The sequence below is a fragment of the Cydia pomonella genome, chromosome 2, assembly GCF_033807575.1.
Source record: "Cydia pomonella isolate Wapato2018A chromosome 2, ilCydPomo1, whole genome shotgun sequence".
Classification (NCBI taxonomy): Eukaryota; Metazoa; Arthropoda; class Insecta; order Lepidoptera; family Tortricidae; genus Cydia; species Cydia pomonella.
Genome location: NC_084704.1, coordinates 24,010,963 through 24,037,321, shown reverse-complemented (window position 1 = coordinate 24,037,321; position 26,359 = coordinate 24,010,963). Strand labels below are relative to the sequence as shown.

Below are 26,359 nucleotides of genomic sequence, written 5' to 3'. Positions count from 1 at the left end.
TAGACGATCTATTTTCTTACTTAACATACTTATTCAAATCAGCTTTCTGCGGCCAAGCCTTCAAAGGGCCTACCGCGAACCACGTTGGACGTGATGCCTCCCTGTCACACTTGCGTGCGAATTTACAAGTGCGACAGAGAGGCAACACGTCGAACGTGGTTCGCGGTAGGCCCTCAGGTCCTTTAACCAGTCCGTAGCTGACCATAATAAGTATAATAGCTTTTTACCAACCGCCTCAGTTAAACGGCTATAACCAATTCACCATATAATGCCACTGCGTGCACCATATAATGCCAGTTGGCATGTTAAAACATTAAAAGTCATCGTTTAATCGGAATGCTTCTGTATTAAATAATTAATCATCCGCAACACCATTCTAAGAATATTTACCTAATTTTACTACGGCAGGTATTACGGTTTAGATAGAGATAAAAGATAAGTAATAAAACAATATGAAGAAAGTAAAAGTTAATTGCGTAATAGTACGATTTGATGCAGTTCATTGGGTGAACCAATGAGGTTTAACCGGCTGTTATACTCCCTCCGTCATCCAATCATTAAATTCTTTCAGTTTCTTTCGCTCTGCGGTAGGTTTGACTTACCACCAAGAGTTATTTTTGTTGTTGTTAGTAACGAACGGATCCAAGACAGGACAGGTGGAGAAAGTGGCGAGGTAGCTTTGGCCCCTTCACCTGTCTGGTCCCGAAGAACTAGGTACTGCCGTAAAATTATGGCAATTTTACCTAAGTACCTATCTAGTAGACCCGCGATTATGTGATGTGATTATTATACTCGTAATATTTCATCACTTAATCTCTTGTAGGATGGTAAATATATATATTTAGGCAATAAAGTTGGTAAGAGTCCGTGTGTACTTAAACTAACTTTGCACCGATGTGAACAGAACAAAGCAAGGGAGTGTCATTATAAATGTCATATTTTCATAGAAATTTGACATTAATGATGATATTGTCATGCTCACACTTTGTCATTGCTTAATTAGGGTTAGCTTCGCCCGACTCTACTCGACTATGAATTTATTAAAGTATTACATTTAACTATGACCTTATTCTTGTTAATTAATGAAAAAAAAATTAAAGCATAACTTAAAAGCTACCTTACCTTTCTTACAGATGTTATGTTGTATACCCACTATAACCGTACGTATTCTGTCGCCATCCAACCCAAGTTGCTAAAAATAGACATCGAAATATAATTATAAACATCAAAATTTATAATGTAAATCAGCTCATTTCGATGCTGGTAAACTCGTAATACTTTCACCTTCGTACTACGTACTTCGAAACCAAGCCTTAAATTCGGCTGAACTTGATTTCCTTTTTAACCGATATTTTTATGGAACGTTAACATGAACTGGACATTCCAGTTAACATTCGCCATTTATCGTTCACGTGAACGAGATTAATAAAATTAGCACGATGGCACCTTTAATAACAAGAACTATCTAATCAGACTCAGAGATGCGCAAAGTGTTGGCAGAGGTATCTGTTTCGGCCTAGTTAATTCTTGACGATGCGCAAAAGAAAGAAAGCAACATGGACTGTTGTCTATAGCGTGTGGTAACGCTAGTTGCAAAAACAGTTATTTTTAATGGATTTAACATTCGCTTTGATTGATGGATCCGATGTGAAAGAATGGGATTAAGCGTGGCTTTCGTTTGGCGATGCTTATCACGGTCATATTGTAACGTTTATCAGTAGTTGGAATTAACTCACTCTTAAATTAAGAGTCTTAATCTTGTAAAACATGAAAAAAATAGTTTTTCTGTTAAAGAAGATGCGGATTTAGCCTTGAATTACATTCAGAGCTAAACGCCCAGTGTACAATACGCTTTATATAAAAGTTTATCAGATGTCAGTTTTAAATTTTCGCGCTGATTTGGAATTCACGTAGAGGTTGTGAATGGTCGGTTGTTTTGACAGCTGACGTTTGACAGATATTCATAGACAAGGGTCCTGTTTCCGCAATGTGATTATATGCTCTTTGCCGCAATTATTCAAACATGCCGCCATCGCGCACGACATATGGGTACATAATCTTGATATATTGCATCAATCATGGCTTTTTTCGTTTTGAGAGTGACATAAAAATGGTCCTAAATGTTTGTTTTATTGAAAAAAAAACTAATGTACTGTAAATGCACCATATGTACTGTAATATCCTCTTAAGGCCTAGCCATAGAAATGAAAAATCCAAAATTTGCCACTGGAATTTGAACCTATAGTGCACGGAATACAGTAGATTTTATTTTGTTTGAAAATTGCACGAAACAAAACAAATGCAACTCTGTCCTAATTGAATATGATTTAAATTTCATCGAACTGAATAAGTCCTATAGGTAGGACCTTGGGCCTTACGAGGATAAATCAGTAAAGTACATATGGTGCTACTTTCCTGCACTAGTGCGCGAATAAGCACTTTCTGTGCCTATGCTGAAAATTGAAATGTTCTTGTTTTTCGAATCGTCGGTCGAATTTCCTACTTTCCACACTTGTATCGTAAATAACTATTATTCCACAGTTCATATCAAAGCGCCTTATAGAGGCTTCTGGTCACCAGAGCGCTGGCCTATATTTCGCTCAGCGGATCAGCATTGCTATCTAGCGGGGCAATGCGGCCAGCCTTCTGGGTACTATACCTAGGTTATAGCCTATTTTTTTATTTATAAGTTTTTAATAGTGTACATTTTATCTGTTGTATTTCGTTGTCTCAATAAAAAATCTACTATTTATCTATGTAATGGTAGTAGTAGTAGTAAACTCTTTATTGTACAAAAATATATATTAAAAGTAACATACAATTAATAAGAAGTACAAAGGCGAAGGGGGGTGTAATATCTAGTACTTCACAATAAATATTTCTCTAGTAGATATTAAAGTATTTGTTTTCGTAAAAATTTAATCTAATTTAAATACTCTGCAATGGGGATGAAATGTACATAGTTACTATGAAACCTCTCCCTCCCACTCAACCTTCACTGAAAGAAATATTTGCATAACTGTAACAAAATTTTGGTTACTGTTTACACAAAAATTGGGACTTGCGAACTATGTGTTATATGTTACAAAACCGTGTTTGGCTATCAGTGTTCAGGTACTGGGTATACACTACAAAATAAGTTTGTAAATTTATGCAAAGTTTATTTTCTTATAACAGTTATAACCGTAGTTTAGTTATTTAGTAAAGTTACAAAACCAGTTCGGCTATCTATTTTTTTCAGTGTTGTTATGGAACCTACTAGACAACGTAAATACATACTGTACATAGGGTACCTATTCAAGTTTCTGCCTCACACTTAACCCAGGTTTTTTGCACGCAGTGTTCTAGATTCTACTCGCAAATTGTTAATGTTGCCACGCATCTCTGACCATGCATTTTGTCAACAGTGCCACACGCCGAAGGAGATCTTATGTCGATGATCGACTTTCGCTACTGGCGCTGTGTTATGAAACGAGAGTGGAAGTGTCCGGATTCAGAAATCAATTTCTTCTTGTATACGCCGTAAGTACAAAAAGTGAGTGGCAGAAGACCTGAGTTGTCGGTATAGGTGTGATAACTGATAAATTCACTAGTTCACTTCACTATAGTGCGTTTTTTTTTTAAATTAGAGACGGTAAACAATCTTGACATGTCTTTTTATTGAAAAACGCTTCTTAAAAATCAGTAACTATTACTTATGAAAGCAAAATAATGTAAACGAACGTATATGATTTATAGTTGTTGCATATTTGCCGTGACTTATTTTTCAAAAGTGTTTTTCAATAAAAAGACACGTCAAAATCGCTTACCTTTTTTCAATTCAGTTAACCTACTTACAAAAAAAAAAATACAGATTTCGCGCTTCTCACGACTATCAGAGAATCGGAGATTTGAACATGAATATAAAATATAAAAAGTCAATAAAAGTGTCGTCTCATATAAGTGTCGAACGCCCCGGCCCGGGCCTGGACAGTTGTAGCGTATATCCGGAGTCATCCTTTATACGTTATTATCTTTTTATGTAAGATGTTGAAAGAATGTAGACAATGATATCAAAATTTGAAAATACATATCCGATTAAGCATTGTATCTACGATTTTGTAATGAATCATACATGTTTAATACATGTTTCAAGGTATCAACAGGTATAAACTATGTACTTGTACATTAATGACGTAAATTTCATAAAAGTAATTTGACTGACTTTTCTGGATTGATTCATTCCCAGAGGGCTTACATTACTGTACATTTATTCCCACTCCACTGAGGGATGGGGACAAATAGGGACAAGTACGGCGTTTACCTTATTTTAATACTTTCGATATAAAAGACATGAGGGACTAAACAGTCTTTCTTGTAGTAGTATTAATGTATTGTACATCAGTGTTACGTGAGCAGGGAACGGCCGTGGAAGCAATGGATCGACGTGCGGCACAAGGACCTCCTAGACGTGTACGGTTGGAAGCGGAGCAGGAAAAACGTGCTCATCATACACGGATTCAACGGGACACATTCTAAGAGTCCCATGTCGTTTTTACGTGATGGTAAGAAAAGCTTCCGTTCACCATGGTCGAAGATCCTCTTCGCAAATAGGGAACAATCATCGAGGCGGTCTTCTCATTGGATGCGGAACCTCACAGCGGTCCGGGGTGCAAACGGGACATTGTTGCAAAGCGCTGACTGCAGATCTGCACCAGTGTGATAAGTCGCTGGCCCAGTATTACAGGTTTCTATGTTTCACTTTTATCGAACTGAAATTTGAACATTGTCATAGTGACATTGAGTTGAATTTCAACTATCTTGAAAATGTAACACAGAACCCTGTAATATTGGGCCAGCGAAGTGTGATAACAGCTATAGTTCATCATCCACGATGACGCGCAGATTTGTCAAATCTAACATGATAATACCAGTCAAAGGTACGCGTCATCGTGAATGACACAATCGATATATACAGAGTGGAAAAAAATAATAGGCCCTGGACAGAGGCGGCGTGGGCGAGGTGGGCCACCGCCTACGGCCTCGCGGTCCGAGGCGCCTCGCGCCTCAAATCAGTACCTATATCTCGGACACACGTAAAAATGTTCATTATTTCTTACACCACCAGAGGGCTTCGCTAAATGTACCTTGCCCACATAAAATTTTGGTCTTGCCCCGCCACTGGCCCTGGAGGGAAAATGCCTTAAGACCTAAAGCTAGCTCATTTACTGAAAGGAATCATTCTTTTATTTTTAAAGGAACAAAAATGTAAAAAAAATCTTGTGTAATAAATATTCGATTTTATGGATATTTTGCAGACAAGTGTAAAGATCTAATGTTTCTTGGAAAAAATTACCATTAACATTAATTGTATCGACCAGCGGCAATCGATAAAATAGTGAGTGTTTATTCGATTCCCGGGCGAGACAAGCGATTTAAACAAAAAATGGAATGCAGTTTTGACTTAAGGTTTTAAGGCACTTTCCCTCGAGCCCATTATTTTTTCCACACTGTATATTGTCGTGTGTCACAAGGATGTCGTCAACGTATTGGCTATGAAAGACACCAGCAGTGGCTATGAATGAGCGCTAGAGAGACAAGATAAAACCTCCTTGATCAGTGAAGTATGACCACGACGCATGTAATAGTATTTTATACAATCCTGATATAATGGAGAGCTTTTCAGTCCAGCACCTTGTTTAGGCCATGAAGCTTGCTGAGTGGCCTAAGTAAGATACGAGATTGAAAAGCTTGATTATATCACTATTGTTCAATAACAATAACTAGTGATATAATCCAGCTTTACAATCTCGTATATAATATTTTTTCTATGAGTCAACTATTTAAAATAATACTTCCTCTATTATATAATCTAAAAAAGTAAACAAAATTAGGTAAGTATCTCAGTAGATAAAATGATAGACCAAAATGGTCAAATTCATTATATGTTGTAGTTCATAAAGCGATTCGTAATGAAGTCATTATAGTTGAGTGAAGAACTCATAGTGAAAAGTATGCGATTATAGTATTTTATGCAACAGTTGTATAAGAAGGGTCAAAAAAGGCGAGTGGCGTGAGTTACATTGTAAAGGAATACGCCACGAGCATTTTTTGACCTACTTATACAACGTTGCATACAATATTTTTCCTACGAGTCAACAAAATTAAATCTTAATTTAGGTAAACAAATTACAGCAAATGTATATAGCCAAGACGCGCGAGCATACTTTGTTACGCGCCCGGCCCGCCCCGGGCCGCGGCCGGCCGGTTAGCGACACCTCGTAACTCATGAGGCCCTGGTACTTGCTACTTGCTAAATTAAATTTTTGGACAGTTTTTTCTCAATTTTGGCCACCGTAGCCCTCGGAGACTAACAAGCAACGCTAAGCGGTCTTCGTAGTCTATGGGTGTTGCTATATTACGGGTGTCACATGCGTATTTCTGACTTATGAAGTAATTATTTTTACTGCAACCAAATGAATATTTTGTAAGTTGGCAGCAATGCACTTAGTTTAAAACTGTATTCGTTTTGGTTTTGTTAGGTTGGTAGCCGTTAATCGCACAATCGATTAAAAGCACAAGAGCTTTTATGAGGAATAGACAATATAGACTTTTCTTGAAACCTTTTATGTATGTTCTTATATTCGTGTTAATGAATGCATAAATGACAGATAACAGTAGAGGAGTAGAAAAATGGCCTTTTCACACAGCGAATATAAAATTCCAAGAACCCTGAGTTTTTTCTGACATGACAGTAAGTAAAACTGGTTCTTGTTTATCGGGGTTGAAAATCGCTTCACAATCGTCCAAGCAAAGTATTCGCATCACAAAACCGCCTGGGTGCATATGGCTAGAAATCGAGCTGGAAGAACGTGTACATCGGTGGCAGGACGTTCACAGAATGAGGAATGAGTTCCCTGCTAAGGTTTTCTTGAGGACATACAGTACTTATAGGGTTCTTCAAAAATTAGTATATAGGCTTTTAAATCATGCGCGTCTCTTTAATAAAAGAAAATCTATTCGTTTTATTTCCGTTCGTCACCTCATTTGCTGCCTTTGCGCCCCCTAGTTTTCAGAGCTCTTGGTTTAATGCATTATGTATGTGTTTCCCAGCATACCTGTCCCGCAAAGACTACAACGTGTTCATGGTGGACTGGTCTCCGCTGAGCAGATTTCCCTGCTACCTCTCGGCGCTGTCTAATCTGAGGTATAAGTTGACCAACAAAACGATAATTTCTATGTTATTTGAGATTTTGAGATTTAAGTCGTCTTATTTACTTACATTTTATACTTAAACTTAGCTGCCGCTGGAGCGGAGGTTGAAAAAAATAAGAGTGGTGATACCATTAAACAGATTATGGTTGCATTCTTTCAGATTAACAGCCCAGTGCACAGCACAACTGTATTCATACATAACGCAAGCTGGCGCCATGGCCAAGATGATCACCTGCGTCGGCCACTCACTGGGCGCCCACGTGTGCGGTATGGCGTCCGAACATCTCACCAAGAAGCAGTACAAGATTATTGGTAAGTGATATTAAAGAATAAGAAGTAGTCAATACTCGTAGTAGGCAATTCGCGCAAGCGTGCCTTTCCATTAACCGAACCTTACATGGAATATCATTTGATATAGGTAATTAATCACTGGTTTAAAAACCTTAGGACTTTCTGGAAACCCTCATGAGGAAGACGCATGAGCAAATAAGAAGCTAAACAGTATATAGGTAAATGGTATAAAGTTTGCAACTATAAATGGTCCAATGGATTATACCCTAGTCTCTCAGAGATTCCCTTTAAACGATAAAAGGTGGCGTGTCGTGTAGAGGTTGATGATGATGACTGAGAAAGTAGAAATGTGCGGAGAAAATATAGTCAAATTAGAAGTATGAACGGGATGCGATCTCTAAGCGCCCATTTTACCAACGTAACAAACACGCGTAGGTACATAATTTTTACCTCTGACCTTAAGGACGACGTAGATATTGAACGCGAACGCAGAGCGTTGTCCGTCAGAGCTAATATGATAGCTCGCAGGTTTGCTCACTGTTCCAAAGATGTAAAGGTCACCCTTTTTAGGGCTTACTGTACAACCTTCTACACAAGCAACCTGTGGGCTGATTATACTCGTAAACGGTACAGCGCTCTGCGTGTTCAATATAATAACGCTTTCAGAGTGCTGATGGGTCTGCCCAAATTCTGTAGTGCATCGGGGATGTTCGCGGAGGCGCGGGTAGACTGCTTCTACACCACCATGCGCAAGCGAGCGACATCCCTTGTGCGCAGAGTGAGGGCCAGCTCCAACAGCATTCTGAGTATGTTAGCAGAAAGATTGGATTGCATGTATTTGAATAACTGCTGCTTGATACACGCACGCAGTAATAAATAATTGTACAGTGTAGTTATTAAGTATAGTTATGTATAGATAGTTATAGTTCTAACACTTGGATAAGATTTACTAACACAATGATCCCCGATGGTCTTAAATAAAGAAATAATAATAATAATAATAATTAACATAGTGAAAACGTTTTCTATAGATTTATGATATTACGATAACAGGTTTTTATTGATTTTACTCTATTTTAATACCTATATTGACAGTTTATTTTAAAATGAGATATTTTAGTTAGGTATTTCGTTAATGTAAAAAGCTGTAGTATTAACGGTGATTCATTGAAAAAATTGTAAACATATAAAAATATATTAATAATTTGATTATTTGTATATCGGCAAACGCATTTGTAGATTGTAGATAACTATCAACTTATACAACCTTTACGTATGGTTTTACGCGTAGTTAACTGCATATTGTTTATTTGGTTTAATCTTACAATTGTGGGATTTTAGGTAAAGCCATTGTAATAGTTTTCGTTTCTAAGTATTGATTGATACCGTCTTCTCCCCTGAAAATAAAAAAAACTTGTATTAGAATGTGCTCAATATAACGAAAAATGTCTTCCTACCAGAGCACAGCAATGGTTGAAAATTGTTTTAATTACATAAAAAATTCGAGGTTTTATTATGTATATAATATTCCCGTAACCAGATTCGTCAGAAATTTTGTTGCGGGTGAATGCTTACATTATTGTTCCTCTGGTCGAATCGTTAAAGACATCGATCGTACAAATAGTTCATGCAGAGTTTATTGCTTTCTAATAAGAGCAATGCATGCAATGAAAGATGCTTGAATACAATAACAGTAACCTAAAATTACTTACAATTCCCGCCCAAGCCCAGAATCCTTGAAACCACCAAACGGAGTTTGACTCGTAACATGATCGTAGATGTTGATCCTGAAGTAAAAATACATGTGTGTTGGTAGGTAGATTACACTTATGTACAAAATAGAGTCCATCTAAGCTTACTCTGCGCCTACTTTGAGGTGACAAAGTGTATGTAATTGTAAAGTCATTTTTTCATAGTAATTTTTCGTTTATTTCCACACTTAAAACACTCCGTGCAAAGTCTGTGCAGAATTAGTTTGGTACGATTCTAGTAAAGTTTAGTGTTGGATTGTTGAGAAAATTTGTCAATAATCAAAATTTAAAACAAAATTTGTAATGAAACAAATGTTGTACGTACCAAACCGAACCCGCCCTGGCATATTTAGCGAACGTCATTGCGGTGGTGATATCATTCGTGATAACCCCGGCGCCTAGACCGTAGTTGGAATCGTTGGCTCTGTCCACTACTTCGTCGAATGTTTCGAATTTGAAGATGCTCTGCACTGGGCCGAAGATCTAAAAATATTTGTGAAAGTAGATTTGCAAATGGGCATTGCACCGTGAACGCTTATCATTACTACTAAGATGAGCAATCGATAGAACGGTGAAATCCGAACGGATATGACATTCTTGAGAAAGCAACAGGTGGGTGTTTCTCCTGGCACTATGGAGTGCATATTTTGGTACGGGTTTTTAAACAGCATGTTGGCATTTGAGATCAGCATAAATATGATGCAATATGCCAGTGTCTCATTATCAGATTAATTATACTCACTTCTTCTCTAGCGATCTTCATGTCATCTTTCACATCTGCGAAAACAGTGGGTTGGATGTAATAACCCTTGCCTCCCAACTTGTCGCCACCGGCCACGCATTTCGCCCCTCCCTTCTTGCCTGCCTCGATAAATCCAAGTACTTTAGTGTACATTTCTTTGTCAATCTGAAAACAAATCAGTTATGTATTATTATGACCATGTTCCGAACAATTGAGGTTAATGCTGTATGTGATATGGATTTATTTACGTTTATCGATTTTGTGCGTTCCGTGCGTTACTTTGAACTTTTAATCAAAATGCCAGGCACGAAATAATGGTATATAGATTTGCGTTTGAAGATGACGCCATACCATACTGAGTATAAGTCGTCGTGCCGGCGCAGCGACACTACCACTAGCCGCCGTTGCTAAACCGCGATAAAAATAAAATGCTACTAACCTGAGGGCCCTGTTGAACATCATCAAAGGGATTGCCAACCGATCTGCGCTTAGCGATCTCGGCTGCCTTCTGGACGAACTGATCGTAGACTCCAGACTGGACGTAGGTCCTGGTACCGGCGCAGCAGCATTGGCCTCCGTTGGCGAAGGCAGCGGCGTGGGCGATTTGTGCGGCTTTCTCCACTGGAATCATTTAAAGTAGGTAAAATTTAAACACGTTCGCGGCGGCATCGGGTCAATTTGGTTTCCCGCAAGTATGATAAATTGCCACAGCGAAAGTGTTTACTTAAAAAGTAATCTGTTATCATCTAGCTATGACCAAGATCCAAAATGCTTATAAAATATATTTTATTTTATTGTAAATAGATTTTTTGAAGTTCACATATAGTCCTAACTTTGGCGATGTGGCCGCTGTGACTAATATCAGCAGAGTTAATATACTCAACAACTTAGGTTCCTAAAGTAAAGGAAATATCCCGAGTCCGTTAATCCAATAGATGCTTTGTTCAAGTTTTAAGGTGCCGTAGGTTCAGAAAACGAGAGTTTTTGAAAAAAAAATGCAATTTTGAGGATTTTCTCTAGAGACTTCAGCAATTTGAATCCGCTCGATAGAAAAAAATCAGGAACGTCTAAAACGCATTTAAAAAAAATAATTTATGCACAAAAGCTACTAATATGAAAACGGCTTCTAAAAATGCGCAATTTTATTATTGAGGGAACTCGGCGATTACTTTTTTTTTAAATCTTACTACAAATTTTATTATAATTCAAAAACATGATATCTGCGGTCCCGAGCACGAACATCCAATACATCCATCTCGCTCACGCTTACGCTCAGTGATAGTGAGAGAGGAACCCGAACCCACGGCACCACCTCAAGCTAATTTAACAAATCATGTCAATCATCAAGGTGACGATGTATCGAGAACGTTAGGGTTAAATTACGCACCGTCGGCATCATTGAACACTACTAGAGGACTCTTTCCGCCCAATTCGAGTGTAACTCGCTTCAAGTTTGCGACTGTCGCTGCACCCATAATGATACGGCCAACCTAAAATATAAATTGCACATAGAGATACAAAAATAATGACTTATTTAATAATATGCAATATACATCGTTAAAATGATCTCGTTTAAGACACAATTAGACGTAGATGTAATCAATTAAGACGACTTGTCTAATCAATACGAGTATTTAACATAATTAATACGCTACGCTTGGTGCTTGTGGACTACTCACTAACATGCTAAACAAGTCTTAAATATCAGTAGGTATCATGCCATGTTTTGCAGTGCAAATAGTGCAAGGCATGCCATTTTAGTTAAAAGGATTTCAAGGATACATAATATGCATTACGTCCAAAGGAGGCTCTTCGCTTAGTCATTTTTAGGGTTCCGTACCTCGAAAGGAAAAAAACGGAACCCTTATAGGATCACTATGTTGTCCGTCCGTCTGTCTGTCAAGTCCCTTTTTCTCAGGAACGCGTGGAGGTATCAAGCTGGAATTTATATCAAATACTCAGATCTACTGACCCTTGCAGCAGTGAAAAAATCAAACTTCTAAGCCAACGCAATCAAAAGATACAGCCGTTTATGCCGCAAATTTTCGACCCTCGCAGGGGAATCAAAACCGACAGGGTACTTCCCGTGAACTCAGAATCTTGAAATTTGGTACAAAGCAACGTCTTATAGCACAGATAAAGGAAAAATTGGGAAAACCGTAAATTTTTAGTTACATCATGTAATAATATATACCTACAGGTTTGTATGGAACCCTCGGTGCGCGAGTCCGACTCGCACTTGGCCGTTTTTTTTTTAATTCAGAAGGTTCCCTTGTATTTGGCAATGTTTTATACCTTGTGTATCAGGCATTCTTATCTGCCAGATAATCTAATGCGGACGATCGTCGTACCTATTGTTAAAAACAGGACCGGAGACCTGGCAGATAGGAGTAACTACAGACCCATTTCGTTGGCAACAGTCATGGCAAAAATACTTGATAGTGTGCTTAACTCCCAGTTAAATAGCCATGTGAAACTGCATGATAACCAACTAGGTTTCCGACCACAGTTATCTACTGAGTCTGCGATCCTATGTCTTAAGCACACTGTCAGGTATTATGCCAAAAGTAAAACCCCGGTAGTGGCCTGTTTCCTTGACCTGTCTAAGGCTTTTGACCTGGTTTCCTATGATATACTGTGGAAGAAGCTGGAGAATACCAGTGTACCGCAGGAAACCATTAGAATATTTAAGTATTGGTATGGAAACCAGGTCAACTGCGTTAGATGGGCAGACGTGCTATCTGATGAGTACAGGTTGGAGTGCGGGGTGAGACAGGGGGGGTTGACTTCACCTACGCTCTTCAACCTGTATTAACATACAGGACTAATCGAGGCGCTCAGTAGAACCCATGTCGGCTGTCATGTGGATGGAGTTTGTGTCAACAACATAAGCTATGCGGACGACATGGTGCTGCTGAGCGCGTCGGTGTGTGGGCTGCGTAAACTGTTGCGAATTTGCGAAACGTATGTCTCAAATCATGGTCTTAAATATAACGCAACCAAGAGTCAGTTCATGGTGTTTGAGTGCGGTCGCAAGAAGACAATGGATATTCCTGCTATTTGCCTCAATGGTACCCCCATAGATAGAGTGGACCATTTTAAGTACCTAGGCCATCTTCTCGCGACCGACCTCAAGGACGACCTGGATATGGAGAGGGAACGAAGGGCCCTGTCGGTCCGGGCGAATATGATCGCCCGCAGATTTGCAAGGTGCTCAAAAGAGGTTAAAGTCACACTATTTAGGGCATTTTGCACTTCCCTCTACACTTGCAATTTGTGGGCACAGTATACGCAACGGGCATACGGGGCCCTTAGGGTCCAGTACAACAATGCGTTCCGGGTGCTGATGGGGCTGCCCCGTTTCTGTAGCGCATCAGGGATGTTCGTGACGGCGCGCGTGGACTGTTTTTATACTACCATGCGTTCACGCGCAGCATCCCTGGTGCGCCGGGTGCGTGGCAGTCCCAACAGCATCCTACGAATGATAGCGGATAGGGTCGACTGTCCCTACTTGTCGCACTGTGAGGGATTGCATTCCCCCATCAGTGTTGTTTTATTTTAAATTAGTGTTTGTTGTACCTACTAACCCCTTAGTTTGTAAGTTCTACTAATGAAAATATGTGTCCATGTGTTACATGTAATAAAAAAAAAAAAAAAAATTTCATGTATCGAGAGGAAGGCTCACTCAAGGCAGTAATTTTTCCACTATTCTAGGCTTGATAGCATCGTTCGCAGACGTTTCTGCTTGTTAAAAATTTACTTTATAGAAATCCGGATGGTCAGTGACCGCGTGACGAATCTGACCAAAAGTCAGTCTCTAATTTACACCGTGTTTTTTTTATTTCCGTTAATTTCAAGGGTGCATTCCTGAGCTTAAATTAAGTAACTTTCTCTAAGACACTGTTATTCTAATTAACTCCATTTCGGAGATAATCTATAATTTACGATTTCTTATAAGGCCCTTGCCTGCTTACATATTGATTAGTGTTTAGTACGAGTGTATACATTTGCTACTAAACGTAAGTACTATCTCGGACGATTGATGTTCGAAATGACATTGATGTCACAGTTTTCAATTGTTTGGTTGAATTAAATGTAATGCCCGTGTTACAACAACAAAAATAATAAAAACAAAAAATGGTAAAACCATTTTTTTATAACTACATCATTTAGTTTCCTTAAACGTACTTACCCATACCCCGGAGTTAACGGAATTCAATAAAAACACGGTGTATAATTAGCTTCACGATTACTGTAAATACTTAAAGCAAAATTCAGTACCTCAGTAGAGCCTGTGAAGGCAACTTTGTCGACGTCCGGGTGGTGGGTGAGCGCGCCGCCGGCCGTGGGGCCGTAGCCAGGGACCACATTCACCACTCCCGGAGGGAATCCTGCCTCCTTGATGAGGGCAGCGACGGCTAGAGCCGTCAGCGGGGTCTGTTCGGCGGGCTTAACAATGACTGTACAACCTGCAAAACGTTTTGAAAAACGCATAAGTCATAGTCGATGACTAGGTATGCGAATACTAAAGTTCGTTTGACGGATACGGGCATAAAGGACCAGCTATTATACCCTAGTCTAGGTGCAGTTGGGGCTTAAAGAACCATTCGACTCGATTTTCTATGTCCTCAATATTTTGCGTGGAGTTGCTTAGTAAGTAAGCCGTTGGTGCTAACAGATGAAGGGCTATGTCGCCTAAATTTTAATATTTTTTCTTTTTTTATTGTGTTACGTTCCACAAGGCACAAGGTAACGCGTTGAACCGGCAATCCAAATCTGTGGGTTCGAGTCCCACGTTGGCCAGAGTTGATCATAATCGATTTTTCCATTGTGATTATTTGTATATAAAATTGATGCATTGGCTATGCTGCCATTAGAATGTTTTCCAGAATTAACATGAAAAATATAAATCTAATAAAAACATAATGAACATTGTCTTCGATTACCGCAAATGTTACTCATGAAAAAAACTATTTTGACGGATTAAATCCAAAACATTTGTAGGCCAATACAATTTTTTTAGACAAATTAAAATTGGTTTATTAAAAAAAAATTATGGCCTACGATACCATATTTACGTATCTACTGCACGGAAAAAACAGTTATGTTAAATTTACAGATAATTTGTAAAATTTACAGAGAAATCTGTAAATTTAACACATATCTCTGTAAATTTTACAAATTATCTGTAAATTTAACATAACTGTTTTTTCCGTGTGTAAATCGTTTTGATTAAAAGCCAGTTTATTTTTTCTTAAATTAAGATAGTGCAGTCTTCATACGTTTTTATACTCAATAAACGTTGTAAAATAAGTTGTAAGAACAATCTAGAATACAGCGTACGTTACGCGAGTGCTTAAGGTTTATCGACATCATCAGCGCCTGACGTTCCCCTGACTATAGAAGAGAACGATTGCCGTTAGAACATTGGTACCTACACTATCTACTCCTGGTACCAGGGAATAGTTGTGTATAATTAATTGCATTGCAGGCACCTACCTGCTGCTAATGCTGGTGCAATTTTCCACGTCAGCATCGGTATGGGATAGTTCCAAGGAATAATCTGACCACAAATGCCCACAGGCTCTTTGAGCGTGAGTGATAACACATCACCGTCTGAAACGTAAACAGACACATTAAATTGAATAAAGTTAAACAATTACTTAACTTGACCTATTTTTCTCATTAAGCGTTGATCACGCATTGTAGCATAGGAAATCTCATGATAGCTACGTCAATTATAATTATGTATTATTAAGTGATAAGAAAAGCTCCGCCACGGGTTAATGGTAAACATGTGTGGATTACAAAGATATTAAGATGCAAATTAATACAATAAAAGTAGAAGTACCTAAATTATATATATAATATAATTTTTAGAAAAATCATACGAGTATATTTTGCAGTTGTTTACAATGTAGGTACAGTTATTGATTATAAACATTTGAATCCATCGCTAAGCCGTATAGTTCTTAGGTTTTACCTGTTATCGGAAAGTAAATGGTAAATATAGTACCTAGTTTAGCCAATTATGGTCTAATTACAAAAAATGTAGCGGTTACCTGCGGGTATAGTATTGCCCAGTATTTTATCGGCTTTGCCTGCGTAATATCTGAAAACACTCGCTGAGAAATAAACTTCTTCTTCGGATTGCTTGACGGGCTTGCCGCAGTCAAGGGTCTCCAGTTCGGCCAAGTACCGGGCCTGGGACTCGAGGAGGTCAGCCAGTTTGAGGAGTAGCAGCCCGCGCTGCGAAGCGTCCATGGTACGCCATGCCGAATACCGGTGGAATGCCTTCTTTGCTGCAGCTACAGCCACGTCTATGTCAGCCTATAATATAATAATTAAAATAGGTTAAAAAAAAAACATATTTTTGCCCACGTCTAAGCCCTATGCGCCAAATGTTCTAAATAAATAAGTATAGTTAATTAATCACTTATATATTTACAAAAATGCAAATAATATTTTCCTTTCCTTGTCAGAGAAATATTAAACTATAACTATGCATCATTAAATTCATCATTCTTGCATAAACAATAAGTTGTTGCCGACTAAATTATCAAAACGATTAATTTATTGTTATTATCATCAACAAATTCGCAATCATTTAAATAAAAATGTTGATTTGAACTTTGCTTCCATTTTATCTGATATTTTTATTCGAATCACTACATATATTTCTAGAAAAGACTTACCTTATCGCCTTCGGCGACCTGTGTGATGACCGACTCATCCTGAGGATTGATTGTGGGGAAGGTTTTTTTGCTGACAGCGTCTACCCACTCGTTGTTAATGAACAACTGCACATGCCAAATTAAATACACGTTAAATGCTTAAAATAAGAACTACTTTAGGTACATTTATTTATTTAAACTTGATTGCACAGTAAATGCTGTACAAAAGGCGAACTTAATGCTAAAAGGCATTCTCAACCAGTAAACCCTTGGGCCAAATAGAGATCAAACAGTTATTGCAGGAAATATGTATGTACAATAGGTATAAGAGAAATAGAAAACTAAATATTTATGCTAAACATCATAGGTACAAATTCATAGGTATAATTTTCGTATGTCTAGAGATGTCCCTTTAAATACCAAGTGTTTGTTATCGCCGGTTTTCATTAATTAAATAATTGTCGATTGAAGTAAAACTATAGGTTAATATCGTTTCTTAAAACTAATGTTATGCTAAAATGCTATTTTTTCTCTTACCTTCGTGTATTTGACGTCTACTCTCACCATGTTGGTGTTTATTTTAGTAAGAGACCGGCTGTTAACGGCACAGGCGTATCGTCCGGTGTCCGGAGCAACACTGTATTCGACGTTAAGTATATCAGGAAACTCTCCCTTTTTCTTTTAAATTCAATCGTCTGATGCGTGTATTAAGGCTCAAATTTGACACGGCAGTATTTATATCAAACAATATCACGTGGTCGCTGTAGTTCGATCGGACAAATTTGTACTTGCTTACGTATTTTCTGCTGATGTGTTCTTGTGTGTAGGAATAAAGTGTATGTGGGTGGCCACACTATGTTTGCCGGGTTGCAGACTGGCATAAATATACATAGGAATACTTAATACGCATCTATATGACTGTGTGATAAACGCAAGTGCAAACCTTTTTATTGGTTCTACACGAGTAATGAGTAGATTTGTGAGCTGAACATTGATAATTTAATACAATTGATTATTCATTCAAGCGCTGCGTTCTTATTTACTTACCATTAAATATTCTGGTAAGTAACATAACACATTAAGGGCCTACTAAAGCCGTGAATACCGGTTCGTAAGCCACGCCCGCTAGCTTCCTCACTCCCCGCTAGCACGCACACATGGAAGCGCTCCGCGGAGTCCGCGGCGCACGTGAAGGTGAAAGCTCCATCTAGCGTTACAAAAGTTAACTACGATTATACGCGGTCGGCCAGAAACTTAATTCTTAGAAAATAAAAAAGATGGCGTTATTACTTGCTACTAGAAAATAAAAAAATATATTGTTGTAAATTGTAATAAATCTGCGACTACAATATAGCCAATTTTTATTGTTGATTTTTGGAAGATGTTAATAGTACAGTTAATTGTAAGTATAACACTACCTATCTTTTTAAATTCGGTGTGATAACTAACAATGTAAGATTACATTGTTAGTTATCATATTTTATTTAGTAATATATTGTTGAGGCAGGAAATACAGGGTGCCGTTTTCCGACGACCAATTTTTCGGATGATATTGAATCACAGTTGTCAGTGGTAACTACCTACATATAAAAAAGAAAAATGTAAGTAATATGGTAACAACGAAAACTACCAAAAAAAGTGAAGTAAGTATTTTTATTACGCTGAAATATGTAATATTCAACTAATAACTTTTAAACAATTACTCAAACAATCAGGGTGATTCTTAAATTGTGTCCAGAAAATTTTTTTCATAAAAGATTTTTATTTTTCACATATTGTTACGTATAAAAAGCATTTTTTGATGCATATGGTCAAGCTTAATACCCTCAGGAAAGGTAAATAAAATGAGTACATAATCACGGTTGTCACAAAGTGTCCCTCAGTCGTGACGTTTCGGCATTTTGGCGGCCAACTCCACTATTTTGAATTATACAATATTTTTAATATAGCCTAAGTTACTCCCATGACTACGACACATCGAATGACAGCTCATACGTTGAAATTCGTCATACTAGCGCTGTAGAGCGTGACAAAGAATCGGATACACATCATACATCCACATACACGCGGAAACCATTTTTCTGCTTTGGGCAGTTGGGCAATAATAACAAATGAACGTAGCTAATAAAATCCATTTCTAAAGAGTGAATATGCCTCTAAATTAATCAAACTAATTGAGAATGTCACGACCACGTGTCTATATGACACGAACGTGGATTCAATAGTCCGTGGCGGGGACAGAATTTTGAGGCCACTGTCGTGACAATTTGAAACATGTTCGGTATTATCTAAAAATTACCTTTGACTTTGCAAATATTAAATAATTAGCTCAATCTCGAATGTATTAGGTATATCTTATGTTACAAACAATAACGTGAAATGAGTACTGACTTTTAAAACTCAAACACGGCGGTGACGCGTTAAGGTTGACCTTTTTTTTAATTAACACAAATAAATAATTTTCGGTAACACTTCTCCCTTCAGCCATTTGCAAATCTGACAACAACACAGTATTGCTGTTCTAAAAAAAAAGCGTTAAAAAGGCTGCCAGACGTAAAGGTAACTTTCTACCGAGTACTGCATGTTTATATTACCACGCGCGTCGGTGACACGAAAACTGATCACAAGATGTATGTTATTAAAATTGTTATAAAGTCGTTATATATCCATACAATTTTTAAACCGTATTGTGGAATAGGTGTAAGTGTTAACATTTGATATAAAATTCTTCCAAAAACACTTTCAAAGAAAAATAAAATATCATAAAATCCGAGGAAGTCACACTACACGTTCCGTGGCATTTAGAACTTATTAATATGTTTCTAATAAATGCTCTTAGGATATTAGGTTGACATAAAACTAGAGGTAAATTACTAAGTATATTGACATTTAGTTTACTTATTTTCTTAAAAATTTATGCTATTCTTACAGGTAACACAATTGTTATTTTGACTGTTTTTAATTTAAGTTAATTTGTATTGTATTTTCGATTGTTAGTGATGTAATTATGGGTCTTTCACCTGAAATAAACGATTTCATAATATCGTTCCCCTGGCTTTGGTTCACTGTGATTTTCATTCCCGTGTGTTTTGATATAAAATGTATTCTTCATGGGCATGTACAATGTTAAATCTTATGTCAAGTAAATGATTATTTACTTTCATGGATTAAGTAAAAATTATCGTAATCATAACAGTTGATCAAAGACATACTTATTTCTTTTCCCCTGGTTCTCATTCCATGCCTTTGGACTGGGGTTTCAACTAAAATCAACGTGTGGTACTTCGTTCTATAGATCTTAAAAATAACATTAAGTTGCTAAGGGTGTTCTATGATTCAGTGTATTATTTTGGAACGAATTGTTCCGAAATTCATTGTCATTATGTCATTTCTTGTCATTCCCTTATCGGTTTTTTTCATTCCCTCGTCGCTTTTACATTCTTTTTATCGATTTTATTATTCCCCTGATAGGTAATAAATTGACCAAAATGTATGCCTATTCGATTGATGGGCTTATATTGAAATTATATTTAATAATCTGATTTCAAAGAACGACCCTTCAATGCCCGCCATAAGCTAATTGGTTGGCTAATGGTTTCAAAAGCATGGACAAATAAAGTATAGACTAATATTATCAACACAGAATCGCGTTCCTCTGAAATGAAAAGTTTGATCGGGATATCCATAATTGCACAACGCCGTCTATTAGGAACTACTTTAATTATCAGACAGTTAGACAAGAGGTTGAAGCACCGAACCAAGTGTAATGAACTGATATTGCTGTTAAATGGCTATAGCAGTTGCCTAAACTTACAGGAAAGCGATTTTGTAAAGACATTGTTAGTAAGCGATTTTGCTAAGTATTAAACTTTAATCGTCTTTGTCAAGACTAAGATATATGATTAAGGTATAAAAGTAGAGCGGTATAATTTTAAAATCTGAAAAAAAAGAAATTAAAAACAGTTTAAGTTCTAAGATGTACATTATCAAAAACCATCCTGTATATGTTAACATTATAGTATTTTTCAAACTCGATGGGTAGGGTGACAGGTGTTATCTCTATATAATTTTTAACCTGAAAAAGGCCAAATCTCGCAAAATCGTATTGAAACGACAACTGTCAGCGTACCCATATAAAAAAACTATAGATAGCACCACACACGAGCTGAAGAGTTACATGCCCGTTGCCGCCCCTAAACTCCCCCCCCCCCCCCCCCCTCGTTGAGCTCTGGCAACCTTACTCACCGGCAGGAACACAATACTATGAGTAGGGTCTAGTGTTATTTGGCTGCGGTTTTCTGTAAGGTGGAGGTACTTCCCCAGTTGGGCTCTGCTCTAGATCTGGAATGACATCCACTAACTGTGCCCTACCACACAAAGCGAGATGAAATTCACAATGCCCATACCTCTCTTATCACAATGCCCATCTCTCTCTTTGAATGGCAATTTTAAGAAAGGGACGATTCGGTACGTTTTTCTTATTGCTCCTTGTCAAGTAAAATCAAACTGAAAAGCATACTTACTTTACTCTTTGCTGAAAAGTCATATTAGTCATTGACGTTTTGACAGTATCCTGTTAAATAAATTATGTGAATTGTTCTTAAGGCATGCGGATTACAAATCAGAGGTCGCTGGTTCAAACCCCGGCCCGTGCAAACGAGTTTTTTTTTTCTAATAAACGTGTTGAATTTTTTAGTTTTTTTTACATAATAAGTATATTTGTTTTACATAAAGATTACCTAGGCTATACAAAAATTGGTATAAATAAAATAAAATTATTCGTGTCATTAAAATATGCTTTTAATACACATATTTAAAAGAATAACTTTATTTCTGTATAAGACAGACAAGATTTACTTTTACAATAAAATAGAAAATAAGCAATATAGATATTATATAGGAACAAAAAAAGAAAACAAAAAGTTACGATTAGATTCGATGGGTCTATAGATGACTCGCATTTTTTCTTTGGTGTCTACACGACCACACAGCTACTGATACATTACAGAAGCTGTCTAAATTTCCTTACCCGTTGTAATTGTTCAAAGAGTATTAGACTTTGACGTAGCTAAGCAAACACGCACACATGCGTAACGTATAGGCCTGTAAAGATAGCTCCATTCGTAGTAGACCTCGGATTCCGTTACTAGTTAATAGAGCTACGACTCAACGTTTATTGGATATGTCGATTTTACGTAATTTGGAGCGCTGCGCGATTTGACATAGGTCTTACCTCTTTGAGGCACCACGGCCATCTAACATTACTGGCATAAAGGACGCATTTATGACTTTGACGCATGACAGAAAGAGAAGCCGAACTGCGTAAAATGGGCGTTTGCTGTTGAATTCATAAAATCAAAATCGAGAATAAATCCGTTTGTATAAGATAATAAGTTAATATTTAGTTGAATGATGTTTAAGACGAGATGAAAACCTTTACTTTAAAGTGGATTATGCTGGATGAAGATGTGTTTTCTAGTTGCACTGAGGTAAACACTAAAAATGTAGATGTAACTTTGGATTTATATTCTATCGAGAAAATTTTAAGCCTTTTTGTTTCGACTAGTATCATACCTCTTATCATATAGTCAAGATACATATATCCGAAAATCACGTCTGTTTGTTTCCGGGGCTAGCCACTGCCACGCTTCAAAGATCCCGTTATTTTTCGATGCAGGGCCTTAATATTAAACTATCTAAATTCTAAACAAATTTCTTCAATACTCATATTCGAAAACAAAATAGCCCCCCCCCCCCTTTTTTTTTTGACCTAGACCCCCTATTTTGTTTCATCCACACCTTATAGCAGTGGTCGGCAAACTTTCTTCATGGGGCCAGAAAGTTTAATAAACTTGAGCCAAAGCCAGAATTGCAGTAAAAAAATTTATGATTTTGCGGGCCATATAAGTAGTTTTTCTTTTCTTTCGAAGGCCTGGCGGGCCAGATAAAATCCTGCCGCCGAGCCGGAGTTGGCCCACGGGCCGTACTTTGCCCACCACTACGAAGACACCACACTTTAAGAGGGTAGTATACCACGTGATCGTCCATACAAAAAGAGAAAAAGTTTTACCACTTCTGAATATTTTCCATTCTCCATGATTTATTAGTATGTTATTGACACAATAAAAACTAGGATTATAGGTTTTATTTTTATTTTATTTGCAACACAATTATTTTTTAAAGCGAAGCGATACCTATAAACTTAGAATATATTAGGTGGTTCCTATGTATTTAAGTATTTATAAATGTTTATATATTATATATATCGTTGTCTAAGTACCCTCAACACAAGCCTTATTGAGCTTACTGTGGGACTTAGTCAATTTGTGTAATAATGTCCTGTAATATTTATTTATTTATTTATTATGCTGAATCTATCGACATCAAAATCAAAGTGATTTGTTAAGATTTAGTTAGTGGAAAACGTGTTCTTCCAAAATGGAATTTCATAGAAAAAGTCCTGTTAATACGCTAGGATCGCAAAGCTATTTTTCCCTCTTAAGGTTTTCTATGCGTATTTCTATGGAGCCCTACGCCCTAGCCTTACCTAGCTACGAGTTACGATTATGAGCCCTTAACTACCATAGTCCATTGTTATTAATATAATTGGTAATTCGTATAACTTATTTTAAAGACAAAAGATCCACCGAAGATCAGTTAGAGTGTAGCAATGCAATTGCTACACTTAACAAGAGGCCGATTTGAACTTACAATTTGATCTCATTTTGATATAATTCGCCCATGTAACTCGCTCGTTCGTAACTTCGTATATGTACATACTTACCTACATTGATTAGAGCTAGGAGATTCTATACAAGCTTCAAGAGCTATTACTGTCAATAAATAAGATATAATCTATTTCTATGAGATGGGTACATTGAAGTTTTATTTCGCTTGATAAGGCAGGGGAGGAAATACTGACGAGCAAGACGCTCAAGGGAGACCTCTGTTCCTTTCTAAATGTAGTCATTTCCCAAAAACTTCTTTGTTAGTTATACTTAAACTTTGTAGCCACAGTAAATTTACTGCCATCATTCGACACATAATTAAAATTTTAAGAACGCCATTTGACTTTGATATAACATCATCGCTAGAAATGATACCGCCATACCTTTGGCCTATGATCTAGTAGATGGCGCCTAGTAGAATTTATGATATTTAACAAATTTGACAAATATCAGTGAAAGAATAAGGAACAAAGTCAAATGGTGTTCTACAAGTTTTTATTATGTGTCGAAAGGTGGCAGTAAATTTACTATAGCTACAAAATTTACCTTGAAAATCCACTTCTATTTCAAATTCTCTTTGATTTAACTGACAAGATGTTTAGCACTTTGTGTCATGTCCGCAATTGTTTGTCTTAAATGTAATTATCATATCAACGTGTCATTTGATTTACCAACTTGAAATGGCCAGCTAAGTGTTATGTATGTAAAAGAGGTTCTAGAATATGTTCAATGAGGTCTCATTTAATTATCTCATTTACAGGTTGTTGTGTTGTGTAATTGTTTTTTTTAATACAGTTGATCAAAAAGTGCTACTTTACGTAGCTGTAAGAATAATCTGGAGTTGCAGGCGTACATAGGCTACGGATACTGCTTACCATCAGGCAGGCCGTATGCTTGTTTGCCACCGACGTAGTATATAAAAAAAAATACATATTTCATTACTTATCTCTTCATCATTATAACACGTTTATTTTTTAATACTGAAAAACCATTCTTAAATGTCTGAATGGAACGGAATAGCTGCCAAAAGTGCCAAAACGCTTGTCAAAGAAGAGGCGTTTTTTCTTACTGCTTCCAGCATGTTTTAAGTTTCCAAAGGCAACATTCGATATTGTTTTTATACAATTTAAATATACGATACACAAATAATGGTAAATAACGAGACTGAGATAATAATAGTACAATGTTTTATATTAACAATTGTTTCTGTCTTATAGAACATGCATAAAATAATTACTTGTTGTTTTTCTTATTTTTTTTGCAACTGTCTTAAAAAACGACGTTCGATAAACGTGCGGAAATATCATTCTTCACTTGTCCCAAGTCTTGCCACTCGCCTAGGGCTCGTGGCAAGAAATCTCGATACTCGTGAAGTAATGACATACTTTCCGCACTAGCATCGAAATGTACTATTACGTAACACATTTGTTTTCTAATTTTCTCCATAAAACCTATATTGTTTCATACTTAAATTAACTCCAGGAGCCAAGTACTATCACCTGTAAAAATATAGGTCTAGTTGTTGCAGGCTGTCGCGTTGGCCGGGGTTTGGATTGGAGACATCTGTCTTAGACGAACAGTTCTTGGCAGCAACTCACCCATACCGCGGTTATGTAAGATACTATATGTATGTATGTAGTCATGAGCAAATTTAAAAATAAGTACACATAAGTCTATAACATTACACTATAGTTATCAAGTTTTTATTATCAAGTTCTTTTGTCTTTTTTGAATGGAATGCATGACATGTTTACCTATAAGTCATTCTTATACTTAGAATATCAACTAGAAGTGCTTGTATGTACTAATTCTCTCTGTGCTAGCGTAAACAGTTGTTGGTGAATATAAAAAAAAAATACTGGCTCGAGTGAGTTGGAAATCGAGATCTGGCGTTGTGCTTTTAATATAAAACGGACAACGGGGTCAATAATGGCCAGTCCCTCATCTTGAATTTCTTCATATATTTGATCTGATCTGATCTGATTATGACAAGAACTGATAACTAAGGATCCGAAAGGCCACTTTATTTTAATCCGTAGTCGAAATTGTAAAAAACTGGACAAGTGCGGTCGCTCTCCCACGAGGGTTCCGTACTTTTTTAGTATTTGTTGTTATAGCGGCAACAGACATATATCATCTGTGAAAATTTCAAATATTCAGCCCGGTGACAGACGGACAGACAGACAGACATGCGGATGGACAGCGGAGTCTTAGTATAATTAATAGGGTCCCGTTTTGCCCTTTGGGTACGGAACCCTAAAAACGGCCGCCATCTTGAATTTCTTAATTTTTACTCTGATCACGTTGAAAAATATCAGATTTCGAAAGGCTCCTTAATATGAATATGTAGTCAAAATTTTATAAAAAGGGCTGCCATATTAAATTACTTAATTTTTGGTTTGATTTATCATAATGAGAATTGGAATCTGAGGATCTGAAAGGCCTTTAAGCGGGGGCTAACACAAAATTATAGTTTCTATACTGAATTTTTAGACATCAATAATCAAGGGCAAATGCCATAAAAAAATGACATTACCTTGCAAGGGCAGATTTCAACCATAACCTTAACTGACAGTGTATGATTACTACTAATCAAAATTTTATCAATCTATCTATCTATGATACCATAAATGAATTCGGCATCCCCAATTTATACAAAAACGATACCAAACTTGGTCTAGTAGCTTAAATGATATAGATATCCAGATAAAGTTGAGAGCCTCCCATAAAAAACGGCGACCATTTTTATTCAATCTCGAGTTTACAGTTAGGGGCGAACAATGGTGTAGTCATATTTATATAAGGAACATACAAGGTAATATTTGGCCTCATTTAATCTTGGACCATATCCCATACAAATATATCTGAACTGTTATATGTTGAAGTTTGTGTTCGTTTCAAATTAAGCATACTTACTGAATACAAGCGCCTTTGGCAATGTAATGCAAACGGGTTAGTATCACGGGGTCTAATTAGCAA

The 26,359-nt window shown here is 37.0% G+C and overlaps 2 protein-coding genes across 4 annotated transcripts in view; one reads left to right on the top strand and one right to left on the bottom strand.

The window, feature by feature from the left end:
• Window positions 1-26,359, top strand: part of LOC133534700 (lipase member H-B) — a 58,070-nt gene that overhangs the window by 6,091 nt on the left and 25,620 nt on the right. For both annotated transcript variants that reach the window (XM_061873934.1, XM_061873935.1), the window contains exons 2-5: window positions 3,408-3,522; window positions 4,399-4,544; window positions 7,093-7,186; window positions 7,355-7,506. In XM_061873934.1, coding sequence (XP_061729918.1) covers window positions 3,408-3,522; window positions 4,399-4,544; window positions 7,093-7,186; window positions 7,355-7,506 — 507 coding nt within the window. The remainder of the gene's footprint in view (window positions 1-3,407; window positions 3,523-4,398; window positions 4,545-7,092; window positions 7,187-7,354; window positions 7,507-26,359) is intronic.
• LOC133534697 (aldehyde dehydrogenase X, mitochondrial-like) lies at window positions 8,662-26,315 on the bottom strand. Of its 2 annotated transcripts, none has more exons than XM_061873929.1 (11): window positions 26,297-26,315; window positions 16,674-16,778; window positions 16,041-16,308; window positions 15,478-15,594; window positions 14,260-14,447; window positions 11,366-11,468; window positions 10,418-10,599; window positions 9,979-10,143; window positions 9,562-9,719; window positions 9,198-9,272; window positions 8,662-8,882 (listed from the first exon to the last, which is right to left on the bottom strand). In XM_061873929.1, exons 3-11 carry the CDS (start codon window positions 16,240-16,242, stop codon window positions 8,807-8,809), a joined length of 1,266 nt encoding a protein of 421 aa, XP_061729913.1. In that variant the 5' UTR covers window positions 16,243-16,308; window positions 16,674-16,778; window positions 26,297-26,315; the 3' UTR covers window positions 8,662-8,806. The 2 variants fall into 2 exon arrangements, with proteins under 2 accessions (XP_061729913.1, XP_061729912.1); XM_061873928.1 differs by lacking the exon at window positions 26,297-26,315 and adding an exon at window positions 17,190-17,348.

Coding starts and splice junctions, on each gene's coding strand:
- LOC133534697 (XM_061873928.1), bottom strand. CDS start 17,219: ATGGTGAGAGTAGACGTCAAATACACGAAG. Junction 16,779..17,189: donor TAGACGTCAAATACACGAAG/GTAAGAGAAAAA, acceptor TGGCATGTGCAG/TTGTTCATTAACAACGAGTG. Junction 15,595..16,040: donor GGGCAATACTATACCCGCAG/GTAACCGCTACA, acceptor TTTACGTTTCAG/ACGGTGATGTGTTATCACTC.